This window comes from Pieris napi, chromosome 19 (assembly GCF_905475465.1).
Source record: "Pieris napi chromosome 19, ilPieNapi1.2, whole genome shotgun sequence".
NCBI classification, from domain to species: Eukaryota; Metazoa; Arthropoda; class Insecta; order Lepidoptera; family Pieridae; genus Pieris; species Pieris napi.
In genome coordinates, this window is record NC_062252.1 from 1,082,364 (window position 1) to 1,097,749 (window position 15,386).

Consider the following 15,386-nt stretch of genomic DNA (forward strand, 5'->3'; position numbering starts at 1 on the left):
CCTAACCCACAAGACAACCTTGGTGCCTGAAGGGCTACACAAATTCTTTAGAAACTAAAGTTAAAAAAATACAGCAATACAAAAACAAAATATGTTGTTTTGCCTATAAAAAAAACAAATTTTTAAAAGGTTGCGTTTGATGAACTGAGCACTGCACGACGCTTCCAAAACCATCTTTGTTGGAACTTTATCAAAATTAGTTCCTTTTTTACTTGTCAACTAATTGTTAGACAGCAATGGAAACAGAACATTAAATAAATAAAAATTGTACCTGTGTTGGTATGTAGTACATTCGCAGTATTTTCAGTATGGACTCACTTCCTGTCTCTATCCACTTAGCTCCCCTTCTGTCTTCCTTTACATCTGCTATATAATCATTGTCCTTTTATTATTTAGGAATTATTGTGATGTGTTTATATTTGTATGAATATAGTCAACGAAGTAGGTAGATTTTTTTTATTAGTGGTTGCTTGGACAAGCGAAAATGTCGCCCATTGCCCTCCTAATTGTTTAAGTTTTCTTAATCTATTTCTTGCGTGCGTCATACTCGCAAACGGGTACTACTTGTAGTGACTGGTCGTACTTGAAATTTGAATTCGTATATGCGGTGATGTTAATTGTTTCGACTATGTCAAATACACATGTTGTTCCCACGAGAATGTAAGTGCGTGCTCCTATTTCACCATGCCTACTGCTGATAGAGCACAGTAAATCTTTGTTTTTAATTAATTTTATTATTATTTATTACTTAAGATGTCATGTGGACCATGATGTAATGGTTGCAGCTCCTTACAAACGTTGTGTAAAACAAAAAACTTGGCGATTAAAAAAAATGGCGGAGAGTTTATTGCCAGTTCTTCTCTTCCGTTCTACGCCCTTGATTTGAGAACTGGCAGTAAATGTAAAATTAGAATCATTTAATGTGTATTTCTTTTTTGACGTTTATAAGTGTACATTGATACATGAATAAATGATTTTTGACTTTGACTCAAAACAATTAAATTATAAAAACTAAATGATAATCGATTAAGTGTGAGGGGAGCAACTATGGATATCCAGACCTAGCACGTTTATTTAAAATAAACATTTAACAGTCATATTCAAAAAAGGATTCAGGGCTACAATAAAACATCGTTATATTTTAAAACAACTTTATTTTTAGCTAAAATATAATAATTCATACATCAAAGAAGTACCTAATTAATACAGTTAATACAGAATACAAAAAATTAAAAAAAGAATAGCTACCAAAAAATAATACGAAAATATTTCAAAACGCCTGCATTTGTGCATCGAGTGCTGGACCAAAACGGATAAAATTTATCATAAAGGGCGTTGGACGGTAGTTAGAGAAAAAGCATAGATATGGCACTAAAACATTAACGAAAATCTGCTTATAAGGTCGGGTTTAATAAGCTGCCATAAACAATTCAACTACCCTCATTTCAACATAAAATATGAGCCCTTTCGTATTTTCTACCCGCATTTCGCGGTACATCATCTGTAATACTAATTAAAAATCGCGTTTAAAAAAATCCGGACGGCACGCGCAACGCATAAAACCGACAAAATCAACAAAAACCGCCAATCGATAATTCTAGGCTGATATGCAAGTGCCGTTCGAGAAACATTTTAACTATACTTACTTAGGGGATTCCCCTTGTGCGTGCGCACACTAACACGTACTTATCTAATTGTTAGTAAAAATCTTAACGCATTCAAAATATATATATAGTTTAGTAGTGACCTAGTATATGTGTAAGTCTATATTTCAAACTCTGTACCTAATATAATTTAAGCCGTCAAAAAGCTCGAAAGGGGAACTACACGGTTTGTACGAACGCTTGTACTAAATAAATGCTGGTATCGGGGGACTTGTAACATTGGATATATAACGAATTTCGTGATGGCGTAACAGATTAAAAATCTTTAAGAATTACACGCCATTTTGACATTAAATACATACATGTAAGTACAGATACCGGCAAACTTCTTGAGGATTAAACAAGTGAGTAGGGGAAAGTTTGCGCATCGTACACATACGCGGGACACAAACGTCAACTGATTTACCAATCACGCGATCGACACGACACTCTCCCAAGTGGACCTACATTTGTTCAAGATGTTTGCCGGTATCTGTACTTCGGGTTGAAGTCGTAAAGTTACAAGTCAAGAAATGTGGGCGAAAATATAGTAATATTTGAACCGCTTATAATATATTTTACATACTTAACTATTCTTACAACCGCCTACTATTTCATATAGAAACATAGAAAAGCCTTTGAATCTAAAGCAAGCGAAATTATTACGTATAAATCTGATATGATTATTTTGAGACTGACGCGGCCATGTTGGCCTAACCTTACCGATTGTCCCTTAAACATTTTACAAAATCAATTCCTTATATAAATGTGCGAAATTCTCGCGATGGGACATTTATTGATATGAGTTAAATAAAATTTAAATTCTAAATACTATTTGATGAAGATATTCGAGATTTTTGATCCGCAATTTGCTAATGCGCTGGAGTCTTGCTTAAAACAGTATTTTTATTAAATTATATCAATTTTAAACAAATAATATTACGAAATAAACACGACGAATTAATTTTAACATATCAACTTGTCTATGACGAAATAACTGCCAACATATAAACAGATGTCAAAGACAACAAGAACAGATAAACAAAACATGTATAATAACAATAAAAATGCAAATTTCTTTAATATTTAAAAAAATAGCTCTCAACAGTTTGCGGATCATTTGCGATCTTTATATTATTTCTCATCCAAATATCAATACATATCCCTTTGTGCAAGCGAGACGGAGATATAGTGTTTGCGCGGGCGAGAGTGAGAGGGCGATAGTGCGTTAAGTACTGTGTGCGAGCGAGACGGCACGCTTACATCGTGCTGTTGTCCCACTCTAGCTGGCTGATGTTTCTGTACTTGTGCTGCTTTCCTTGTATTACTGAAATAAATATTGTTTTAATTACCGAAAACACACATTAAAAAAAATTCTCAATTTAAATATAATCTATGAAAAAATTATTCTGTTTAAAACAACGATAAAAAATCACAGGAAAATGAACCTTATTGGTTGATTTTGGAAAATAACGGTCAACGCCTAGTTTCAACTAACAAGCGTTTCTGGTCACAATTTTACCTTCATCCTCTTCATCAGAAGAATCATGCCTGTCAGTGTCAGAATCAGAGCACGACTCGTCCGAACTGTCACACGCCACTGCGCCATTCGTCGACACGCCACATTTAGGGGCGCTCTGGGGAATTCAAAAATAATTGTTTCTACAAATCCGTTTACTCTAAATACTCACTAGATGGCGCCTTCTGTTTGTAGAAGGGAAGTTTTAATTTTTAGTAGCTGGCAACACTGATCAAACAGTTGATGAAATGTTTGGAACTCATAAAGCGAATACAAGAAGTATTTTACAACTAAAACTTCTTCTATTATTCCGACATAATTATTTAACACTACCATGGGATAGCACATGATCCATAATTTTTCACTTCACTTTGACACTTTACTCTTTATATTTATATATACCTCGTCCATTGGGTTGACAGTGATAGTCAACGCAGAGTCGTCCCAGGCCATTTCAGAGTCGTTCGCCGGCACACGGTGACGCGCGACAGTCGCACGCGAGTCGCGCGATGTCGCGTCGTGTCGCGCTGCACGAGCGCGGGCGATGCCCAGAGCTATAAGCACGACTACGGCGCCGAAGCAAACCGCGCCGATCACTAGGGCTACGTTGTTGTCTGAAAAAAGGAAGGAGAAAAGAGATAAATAATTAATGCAACTGTTTGGCCTAGAGCAGTGTTTCCCCACGCCCCACAGGGGGACCATTCGAAAGCTCACTGTGTTTCGTTAACAACAGTAATTTATTCCTAAAACATTTAAGTTTCTTAAATATTTAATAGTAAAATGTTGTAGTTAAAAGTTTATACTCAAAGAGTTTAGCAAGATACTTACTGTCATGATGAATATCCAATAAACGCGGTGTAGGCATATCAGCGGAATGTATGGAGTGAAGGGCGTGAGCAGCAAACGCACGCGGAACTTGAGCAGCCACTGCCGCTTCACCAGACTAAAAATAAAATATTCCGGTTCGAAGGACCAAACACAAAAAACTTCGAGTAATAATTTAATTAAACAAGAAGTATGAATTGTGTTAAGGGTGTTACAAGGCAAGGCATTCTAAAAGTAATTTTAGAGTTTGAGTACCATTTGCTTTAAATCACGTTAATTTATATTGAGATTCCTAAATACCTTATCTCTGACAACAGCATCAAGTTTATCGGCCAGTCCACTCGGCCTTTGGGCGTGTAAATCACCTGCGGCTCGGGGATGAACCACTGTCAACTGAAAATTTAATAAATTTAATTAGTATATGTCTAATTTTATTTCTACTTTTCATCATCCAGCTCTATTATTTCAACTCTATATTTACAACTCACGTATAACTAAATAATTAATGCTATCAAATGATATGATTATAATGCTGAAGAGCCTGCTGACGATTGAGGAACTTGCCAAGCTTAAAACTAAGAAGCCTTGGCTCGTACATTACTTTAAATTTTCTATAAAAGATTAAAATTCAGTTCTTTTGTGACCCGTCAAACGGGCTCAACGAGACTCATCTGATGCACATGGACACTCTCAATACCAAAGGGCTCGCGAGTGCGTTGCCGCCCTTATAGGAATTGGTACGCTCTTCTCTTGAAGTACCCTAACTCGAATTGGTTAGAAAATACTTCAGTGGGCAGCTGGTTTCACATAGTGTGGGTGCGCGGCAAAAACTGCCTTAGAAAAGGCTCAGTTGTGGAACGACGGTCGCCGAGGTGATACGGATGGTATTTTGTATTCTGCCTTGACAGCCGATAATGAAACTAAAGTAACTTGAGGTGAAAAAGTACATATAACAACATTATACGATCCAGTATTGGCTCTTTGGATAGATATTATACAAAAATAAAATAAAATTTCCTTTTAATAAAGCAGATTATTACCGTTTGCACGTATTCGTTGCTCGTAAATCGTCCGTTGAGTTCCGAGCACGTGAGCTTAAACACGCGGTTGAGGTAGTAGGCAGGTTTTTTGTTGCTATATTCGATTTCACGTAAGACCTGAAAATTATATTTAGTTAAATTTACTAAACTGTAAATAAAAAACAATTTTTAACATTACGTTCAAGTACATTACGTCACGCAATTTTTGGATATTATTGACACTCCCCCCATGTAACACGCCGTAACGTTTTTCTGTACCCATATATACCCAGTATAGTAAATGTTTCGTGACCACCCAGTGACTCTTTATACCTTAAAGTCACCATTATGTGGTGTAAAGCACTGGAAAGTCGAAAATAATATTAACAATAACGCGTAATTCAATCCCCGCCCCGCATCGTAACGTTTTATAAAAGGAGCCCCCCCCCCTCTCCAAAATACGTTACGTAATACTTGAATGGTCCCATAGCTAAAGAATCACTCGACCCACCTTTTGGTAACTATACACAGTATCGGCACCAGTTAAACTGACTCCATCCCGAGTAAGAGTTGCCCGGATATCCGAAGCGGGCAGGACCGAGTGTCCGCGTAGAGCGAGAGCTTCATGATCCGGATTCAAAGCCGGATATACGGATACAACGCACGAATCTAATTTCTGTGTGTCTGCTTCTGTAAATTTGTATACAGTTTCAAAGGGAATACAAAATGTGTTTAAGGAAAACTTCATTCACTAGAAGTATTTTTCTAGAACAATCTTATATAAATACTTAATGTACAGTAAGTAATTAGATTTACTTTTAAAATAAACCTACACCAATGGTTGGCAAGTTGACAAATTTGAATCGAAGTCTAGATTTTTTAAATAAAAACTTTTAAATTTAAAAAAAAATCTAAAAAAAACTATCTTACAACGAAATTTTTCACTTACCTCTCAGTGAATCCCTATCACGTGACAAAACCTTAACTTCCAAGTCCGGAAAGACCGGAAGACCAGCTCTGAAATGGGCGTAATCCCTTGCAGCATCAGAGCTGCCGTTCAGCATGATTGTTGGTGTTTGGGGCGAGAGTACCATCACGTATGATTCAGCCGGTCTCGCTTTGATCACACGGCCGTTATCGCAACTAAAAGGGAACATTTGTTATAAAAAGGAGCAAAATTCATAATCAGTTTTATCAAGATGTGATTTTTTCACGAATATTGATATATGATATCGTAAAATTTTTAGTGGACTTAAAAAAAGTAGATTATGTTCTACGTTTTGATTATATTGTTAGAATTGATTATACTTGAGTGTGATGTGATTTAGTCTTCCAAGCGTATGTTCTAACTTTGATCTGATATTATTTTAGTTCAGATATAAGATTTCGGCCAGATCGTATTTTAGTTCTACCTGTAAAATTAAAACCAAGTACAAAAAAACTCACGTGATAGTAGTATCCAGATGTACGTTCCGTCTTCCAGGGGTCGGGAATGATCGTGCATCACCGTATGCGACACGACGTACCAAAGTCTCAACTTCGGATGCGCCGTCTCCCTCTACCGATACGGATTTCAGGTCTGCGAGTAAGAGATGCATTATTATTCACACTTCGTTGCATTAAATAACACAATACATAAAAAATTATAAGGGATGCAACGGGCGGCCTTATCGCTAACAAGCGATCTTTTCCAGGCAACCCCAGTAAGGGAAAAGCTAAAAAAAGAAATACGATGGATAAAGGGCAAGCAAATATGTAATATATTTAAAAAAATATATATATTACATATATCATAAGTGTAAACAATTGAAGTCTTATTCTTCTCTTTCTCTAGCCTTGTCTTATGAGAGAGAAAATCTTTGAAGAGGCGAATAAGACTAATAATAAAACAAGATATTATTTAAGACAATAGAATAAGTTACAATAAACATACAAACACACTTGGCCCGCATGTCTTGGTAATAGAATCTAAACACATATATTTATTTAAATATACTCACATAGATCAGGCGCCAAAGACAATCCCTCGCGACATCTAGCGGCGCAGCGTAAAGCTGCTGGAGATTGTACTTCGCCTTCGACCACTCCGAGACCTGCCATCCATCCGTGCAGGTGGTGCTTCATGTCGCTTTCTGTACCTTTAATATTTCATTTACAATATGAAAATACGTGAACTAAGCGAGATTGAGAATTGAGGTATTATGGAGCGACTCTTTACTTTTTATTAGTAATTTAAAAAAACTTTACGTCTTAGGTACCCGATAGGTGCGTTTTTTAACTGGTCGGCCTACTGAATAAATCACGAATGTCACACGTCTATGTGCGCATCTAACACTCGCTCGTACGGTGAAGGAAAACATCGTGAGAAAACCGGCAAATCCAAAAATGACAGACAGTGTCAGACAGAAGGCCGCAAAAAATACATTTATCATCTAGATCTTGCGTGCGCAATGTATATACATATATATATTTTACAAATCTAAATTTATATGCGACTGAGTCACATTTTATTCCACATTTGGCACTGGGCGTAACTTTTATAAGTGACCAAATGTAAAAATAAAGTAAAAATGTAAGCACTAATTTCCTGCAACAATTTCAATTTAGTTAAGCTTGTCTTGTTATGAAATTTCCAAATTTTATCACTTACTACATTATCTCAACGTCAAAGATCTAACTAAATTAACACGCACGCAAGAGTTATGGTTTATTATTAATCACAAAATCACTGTTAAATAAACCAGCAGGTTCAACTATAACTGTGAGACAAGTTCTCGTAGTTATATACTCACCTTGCCAGCAAGCCCCAACCACGAGCGTAGTATTAATTCCATGGGCGGGATGAAGAGGCCAGTCATCTATAACTTCCGGTCCCTTTCCGTCCAAAGCGCGGTAAAGCTCGCCGTCGACGTACAACTCCACGTTCGGGAAACGTACGTTGACAGCGTAGTGATGCCATTCATCGTCACACACCTGTATAAATAAACAAACATATTATATGACAATAAATAATATTGCCAAACGCGACAGACAATCAGACAACAAAAATCCTCGGACTAGTGAGGTCGCTCCGTTAAGCCTGCTAAATGTCCATGAAACTTTTAAGATTCTGGAAGGAGCTAGACTGGCTTATTCGCCAGTACTGAACGCATAACGGACCAAATGGGCGTCTAAGTGCGTAAACTGAGTGCACATTACACTACACTATTATTGCCATAGACAAATTTGGTGAAAAGTTTTATGGTAGAATTTTATACTAGCTTCATTCATACAAAATCAATTCAAAACGTTAATCAAACATAGATCTTATTTCAAGAGTTGGTTTTTCAGATCAGATCCAAGACCATGTTTGTGGACACTACACACATACGACACGTATTTTAATACACTACACTACAATCGCTTCTATCTCTGATACATATATATCCTATTTACCGGAATAATTTAAATTATGCTCATCTACTAACCTCTGGTAGCTTCCAGCGCCACTCAGCAGGTCTGAAGATGTTCAGATCACCCTCACCAAAGTCTCTCCTCAGGAGAAGGATCAGACGACAGTTTCGCACGAACAACGCGTAGTGGTGTCTGTTCATTTCTGGAAATTTATTATTTGTCAATAAAAAAGTAATGAAAAATATTAGACCAAAAAGTTAGTAGTTTTCTTGAAGAAAATCTCTAGAGAAGAGATTAGAAAAAAGTAGAAGAGAGATTTATGCTAATAACTATATAACAGGGAAATAATAAGATAAGATTAATCGTTACAAAATGAAGGTGGATTTGTAATAATAATCTTAGAAAACTCTGTGTTATGAAATTCGATGCCACAAGATGCGCTTACAAATCACACCCTGAATCGCTAAAAAAGCTATTGCGACCGCTAAAGATAATCTTGACTTATACCTATATATACTGAGACCTTCACACCAGTCAGTGGTAAGACTGGTCGAAAATCTTCCCTTTAAAGGTCGGGAGAAAATAGGGTCGCACCATGCATATATCCTAAATTACATAACTACATTTCTGTGAAGTATAGTCTTGAATTATAAGCAATATTAAGACTGTGACAATTTTTGACAGATAAATAATTGATGATTGTCATATAAAACTTACTATGGTCATCAGCGAGACACAGGATATGCTCTTTGCGATGCTTGTCGTGGTCCGGCGGTGGGGCGTGACGGAGCCAGGTGGAGACTGAGAAGGTGGTCCCGAGGGTGTGCTTCATCAGTGATTCTGGCACCACGGCTGACGTAGACTCACCGTCGAATTCAAACATTTGTTCACCATCACGACCTGCATAAATACATAATCATAAATCAGATAATCTTAAAGATTTAAAATCAACATAAAAAAAATTATAGACATCAAGTAAGCATTTGAATCACCAGTACACTATTAATTAAGAAAGTACGAAAGCTTTTAATCAGCTTAAGTATAAAGCGTGAACGTAACCATGGTAACGGTACGGTATATAGTACGGTATTTTTCATTTCCAAATAATTTGTCATGTCGTGCTTGTTTTATGCTTTCTAGCTTCAGGAGACATTAAGAGTACGAAAAAGGTATTCGCAAGGAGATATTCTAAGTACATTTTCATTGTTATCTTTAGGTGTTAACATTTAAGTGATTTGACTAACACAATTTCAACAATTCTTACCCGAATCAGGCTTCAAAGACTTGGTCCATTCGTTTCCAACGCCAGGGCTTGGTAGTAAATCAATCGTGTTGGATTCCATACCTGATATTTATTTGATAATTAGTACATAAATAATAAATCAAGTTTTTATTCTCTGACCGTTGGTTGCATACAAATAATACATAATTAGTAAGAAAAAAAATTGATTTGAATTCTTTTTGGCAACCAAGATTATGGTCAGGCTATACATAATCATCTGACATAGGCCACCCCTATCAGCCCATTCTGATCCATCTCTTCGACAGACCAGCCCCTTTTTACTTGACATCCCTTCTTCCTTTTACCTTCTCTTGGATACCATTCTACTACATCTTTTGTGCATTTCTCTTCTTTGCTTCTTATAATGTTAAATTATAAATAACACAAAGGCTAATTTTGGCCTTTTCATGAACGATCGACTTACCGCAAATGGACTTCTGTGCCTGCAACGTATACGTGTCGCGATCGCATGCGACGCCCACGCGTGACGCTTGCAGTGTCACGGCGGCCTGAATCCGCGTCACGCCGGGGCAGCGTTCGTCACTCGAGCACGCTTCCAATCTCGCAGCGGGGAATAGGGCCAGAGGGCCAGTGCCGGGAGCGTAGTCCACGCGTTCTGCGATTCCTGTAACGTAATTTACATATTAGTTAGTAGAAAAATTATTAAAAAGATTTAATTTGACCAACTGCTGACACGGGTCACGTGGCTGTTCCACATTTTAACAGCTGAAAGTGCGCGATACACCGACAGCTCACAGGAGTAATATTATGTATGTGTGAATAGGTGTAAGTAGTATTTAAGATGTTGTTTTATATACTATATTACAATAAATTAGATTTGAATATTGTTCTGTCTTATTCATTTCTCGCTTTCTCGCAAAGTGGCGAAGCCGCCTTCAAGCTCTTCATTATCGTGATGAGCATGCCCGATATCTTTGATAAAATCTTTGATTCTTCTGGTAAAGCTCTGTCAGTTACCTTAGGTGCCTTGGTGCAGACATACCGTACTTATTTATATATTCACTATTTATTTTAGGGTACCTACATCTGAACCTCTGTCTGTTCTTCGGTTTTACCCCCTCATATATTTAGTTATCTAGTGTAGCTTGCCAATACACATTACTACATATTATACTATATAGATACTCCTGACATTTATTTAATATAAATTTTAAAATAAATTACACAATTACTGGGAACCTGTACAGGGGTTTTAGTCGAATTTTGTACTGTTACTTTGAATTCCACTATGACAAGAAAAAATTGAGTATCATATAGGAAACTCTAGTATTGGAAAAACCAACAGGTTTTCATTTAGAAAACCTACAGTATCACTATTTGACATATAGTATTCTTTTGTTGGTTTGGTCAAATCAACTCAAACTTTTATATAACTTTACATTTGTACTAACCTTTCCATCCAGCTCTGCAGGGCTTGTTTACTTTGATGGTGACCATGACTGGTGCGGATTGCATCATACCACAGTCGTACGCCACCACTGATAAGATGTGGTTGTGAGACTTCTCGTAGTCTAGTGGTTCCGTGTTGCGGATTACACCTGGAATATTTATTAAACGTTTTTATGATGAGATTATTTGATATACGTTACTCGAACTTAATGACAATTGTGTTTATTAAAAAAAAGTGGGAAATCCGTAAGTTAGTGAGGCGAACATTGAAAGTTAAAAAAATATATAAATTATATACTAGAAGTCTATCTCTCCAATAGAAATTGGGACACTGCGTTGATTGTTTAATGCGATCGACTTTTTGACAAAATTTAAAACAATAATTTTATATCAACCGGATTATTATTAATTATAAATAGTTAATCAAATTCTACTACAATCGAAGGCTGTAACATATATCTAACATACATCTTCTTAAGAACCCAGTACTTTTTGCGTATATACCGCATTTAAACTCAAAACATTTCCCTAAATACTTCTTGCTCATCGTCAGTGAGTGTTCATACTCAGCTCTCAGTAGCAGTGGCAGCGAGTGACCTACATACTCACTCTGCCCACTTCCCTTTCCGACAGGGCTGAGAGTATATAGCTGCCCATAATATTGTGTAATATCTTACCTTCATTATTAATAGTAAACGGCTGACTTTTATCAGTCAAGATCTCGTATTTGCAGATATCTCCATATCGCGGTGTACAGTCCCGATCAGTGGCCTCAACTTTAACAATTTCGTCGTAAATCTTGCCTTCGTCCACAGAACGAACGTACGCCGCTTGGCTGAAGATTGGTGCGAATTCGTTCACGTCCGTTACTGTTATGTGGACCGGGACGCTGGAAACCATACCAATTACAGATTATAATATTGTATATGCACAAATATAGATCCTTGTACAAAGTACTTTCTTTCTATGCTCAACTCGTAAAATAAAGAAGAATAGATTCTCACACAATAGAAAGGAGGGTACTTCTATAAGTCAGTAAAATCTTTTTGCTATTATTGATTATTGTTTTTGCATCTCATTGTTTATACTATGTATATGCTTTCATAGTTTCTCTCTTTCTTCTCCTTAACTAGGTGACCGAAACATATAAAAAATAACTTCAACCTTTTATAGGTTCATTAGATTTCTGTACCGGTTTCATGATCATTTGTCAATCTAATAGGCAAGTAGGTGATCAGCCTCCTGTGCCTGACACAGGCCGAGGACTTTTTGGGTCTAAGGCATGAATTTCCTCACGATGTTTTTCTTCACCGTTCGAGCGAATGTTAAATGCGCACATAGAAAGAAATTCCATTGGTGCACAGCCGGCGATCGAATCTATAACCTCAGGGATGAGAGTCGCACACTGAAGCCACTAGGCCAACACTGCTCAACCACAACTTTTGTAAACATAGAACTTTCTAACACTGTACCCCAATCACTTTATTTCTCCCTAATAGTTGTGTAATCGCTTATTAGGGATAATCCCATTATTCAAGTGAAATACTTACGTGTTAGAATAGGAGCCGTCACATCCGACAGCGGCGATGTCAAATTTGTAATTTCGTCTCTTTTCACAGTTTAGCGGGTACCGGACCCGCAGTCGCGCCTCATTCTCGTCAATCACCATTATCTGTCAACATTATGCTCAAATAAAATACAATTCGTAGACAAGGGTTAGCGCTCTCGAGGGAAAATATTTATATAAATGAATCCAAAATATGTTGCTATGCTCAAAACTCGAAAACGGGCCAACTAGTACTTTTTAAATGCTAATGTTTTAGCCTCTGAGACGTGATCTTTAAATTGAGAAAATTTTTTGAAAAATCGCACAGAAAAACCAATCTAAGATTCCTTCTATTACTCTTAAGAATCATAATTTATTTTGACTCGATTTGATATTCTTTAATTTTTACTTAACGAATATAAGTATGAATATTCCAATATTCTCTCTCTCAGAGCAGAACAAATGCCTCGAGAGGGGTCGAGGCGCCATTTTGACTTTGGACAGTTAAGTAGTTAAGTAGTCAGTTTGGCAGCATTGTGGTGATGAGAGGTTAGACCGAGTTGGGTCGGTAGATTATGGTTAAAAGTGAGATCGGTGTCCTGTACGTGCTCGTTATAATTAAGGCTAAAGTGTTAAAAGGAATCATAATTCATATGACCCTCCACTAAGCCCGCTAATGGCAATGTCAATATCGATGGAGTGACGATAATTCTCCGACATATACCTATGCTTCGTGATCCTTCAAAGTGCTTTCATTTTAAATATACCTCTAAAGCCGACAACAAAATGGAATTGAAATGGAAATGGATCATTTATTTACAACAGAAATAGCCTTTGACCTTTGATGCTTTTAGGCAAAAGATTTAATTTCACTTAAATTCTATAAATAATAGTATAGACTAAATCAACAAAAATCCCACGAAATCTAGTTTTTGACCCGCCAAAAAAAAATATTCTTATTTTTAACTTTTAATTTTATTTTATTTACATGTTTCTTAATTTTACTATACACCTTTACACAATACTTCATTACGTACACTGGTAACTTTTATTATTATTTTTTCTACTAACTATTTATTACATTCCTTTTCTTTCTTTTTTTGCGACTGAGGCGCAAACTAGCTGCTGTGGTCTCTGGCAGAATGACCAGCGCTGTGGAACAGTCTGCTCCGCAGCATAAAGCTAGGCCGGGGCCAATAACAGCCACAGCACACACGCATTACACATTTGAAACGAACCGAATGGGTTTTTTATAAATTTTTTTTTTTTTTTTTGACATCTCTCATTTTAATTTTTCCTTGATAATTGTTATTTTTTGTGTTTATATGTGTGTGTTTTTGTTTGTAATAAATGTTAAGTCTATGTCTAAGTACAGCTTGATATATTCGGTAGTGGGCTGATCATTTTAAAAAAAACATTATTAAGCGCCTATCTGGTAGGTACCTAATACGCATTGTTAAGCAATAAATTACAAGTAAAATCTAAAATTGGAAGTGTAATATTTTTACTTTCTGTAAAAAGTATATATGTTTACTATAATTGTCATATATTTTAGAATGTAACATATAGTAGAAAATGCATAATATACGATGTGATGTATCTTAATAAATAAATAGAATCAGCCGTTATTAAACAAAATCATGTACCATCAAAGTTATTTACGCTTTGCTCCCGTGTATCACCCTAACAGAGGAACAACTAATAATAATCCTTTGACGGAGACATTCCCGGAATTAGATTTCCAGACTTGCAGTCAATTGAATTGAGATATGCTGACAAAGGCATACTGTCATACAAATTCCTATTTATCAAGCGAATTCAGAATTGTCAAATACAATAATATCACATCCGATACACGGGCTACTACCAGAAATACCGTTTAAAACCTTACGTGAGGTTTATAAGGAAGAGGCCGATTCGAGACTTTATTATCTTAATTTAGATACTTGAATGAAATCAGTGAATTTTCTAATTTAGAGAGGGTGAATCCTTTTATCCTAATAAGTCTCAATTTTTTTTTTACAGTTTTACAAACCTACTATCCTAGAATTCATCACGTATTTTAAGAGCGTAGGTGGCATAGCGGAAAAATGTTATCTAAATTTAATAAAGTATGATATGATGTGTACGATATAAATAATATAAGAATTGACTTTGACTAACAATGTTAAATTCCTTAAGACAAATTTGCGCGCCATTGTGTGTGTCAGAATATGCAAACTTACGATTGCACCACCTTACAAATTGTTGTACCATATTCTTGCAATAAATAAATTATCATTATTAAAAAGCATAACACTTTCCAATTTTAAACATTAATTTTACCTTCACGTTCTAAAATTTTACTTACGATAACTCTTTCGTGACAAATATTGGACACGTTATAAAATATCCCATCAAAGACGTTGCCAGCGGCAATAAATTTTAAAATTGAATAAAAATATCGCTTTATAACACGTGAAAGCTTATTCTCAACGCAATAAAGCTCAAATTACAACATCCTATATGCGGTAGATTTCTCATGAGAAATCGTTGCTTACTTCACTCGTAAAGTGCGACAGGAATTTTACAATCGCATTCGTGATCGTAAACTTCATTAATGTTAAAGGTTACGATTTTGGTGAACACTTGAGACTGATAACTTCTTGGTGTTTTACGGACAACGTAAAGGAGTATTTGGGGCGTAAAACCTAATAAGCTGTTTATTTTAAAAGTCTCAAATTATGCTATTGTATATTTTTTATTATTA

At 36.1% G+C, this 15,386-nt stretch overlaps 1 protein-coding gene across 1 annotated transcript in view; it reads right to left on the bottom strand.

Annotated features, from left to right (window-relative positions):
• Nucleotides 1-1,134: 1,134 nt before the first annotated feature.
• LOC125059336 (calsyntenin-1) overlaps nt 1,135-15,386 on the bottom strand; it is a 159,774-nt gene continuing 145,522 nt past the window's right edge. Inside the window, exons 3-20 of the mRNA XM_047663714.1 lie at nt 12,642-12,763; nt 11,769-11,980; nt 11,094-11,240; nt 10,106-10,306; nt 9,664-9,744; nt 9,117-9,299; nt 8,474-8,601; nt 7,799-7,979; nt 7,007-7,144; nt 6,453-6,585; nt 5,956-6,149; nt 5,518-5,696; nt 5,028-5,144; nt 4,288-4,380; nt 3,991-4,105; nt 3,565-3,776; nt 3,166-3,280; nt 1,135-2,970 (exon numbers count right to left, since the gene is read on the bottom strand). Of these exons, the coding sequence (XP_047519670.1) occupies nt 2,903-2,970; nt 3,166-3,280; nt 3,565-3,776; nt 3,991-4,105; nt 4,288-4,380; nt 5,028-5,144; nt 5,518-5,696; nt 5,956-6,149; nt 6,453-6,585; nt 7,007-7,144; nt 7,799-7,979; nt 8,474-8,601; nt 9,117-9,299; nt 9,664-9,744; nt 10,106-10,306; nt 11,094-11,240; nt 11,769-11,980; nt 12,642-12,763 (2,619 nt within the window). The 3' untranslated portion in view covers nt 1,135-2,902. The remainder of the gene's footprint in view (nt 2,971-3,165; nt 3,281-3,564; nt 3,777-3,990; nt 4,106-4,287; nt 4,381-5,027; nt 5,145-5,517; nt 5,697-5,955; nt 6,150-6,452; nt 6,586-7,006; nt 7,145-7,798; nt 7,980-8,473; nt 8,602-9,116; nt 9,300-9,663; nt 9,745-10,105; nt 10,307-11,093; nt 11,241-11,768; nt 11,981-12,641; nt 12,764-15,386) is intronic.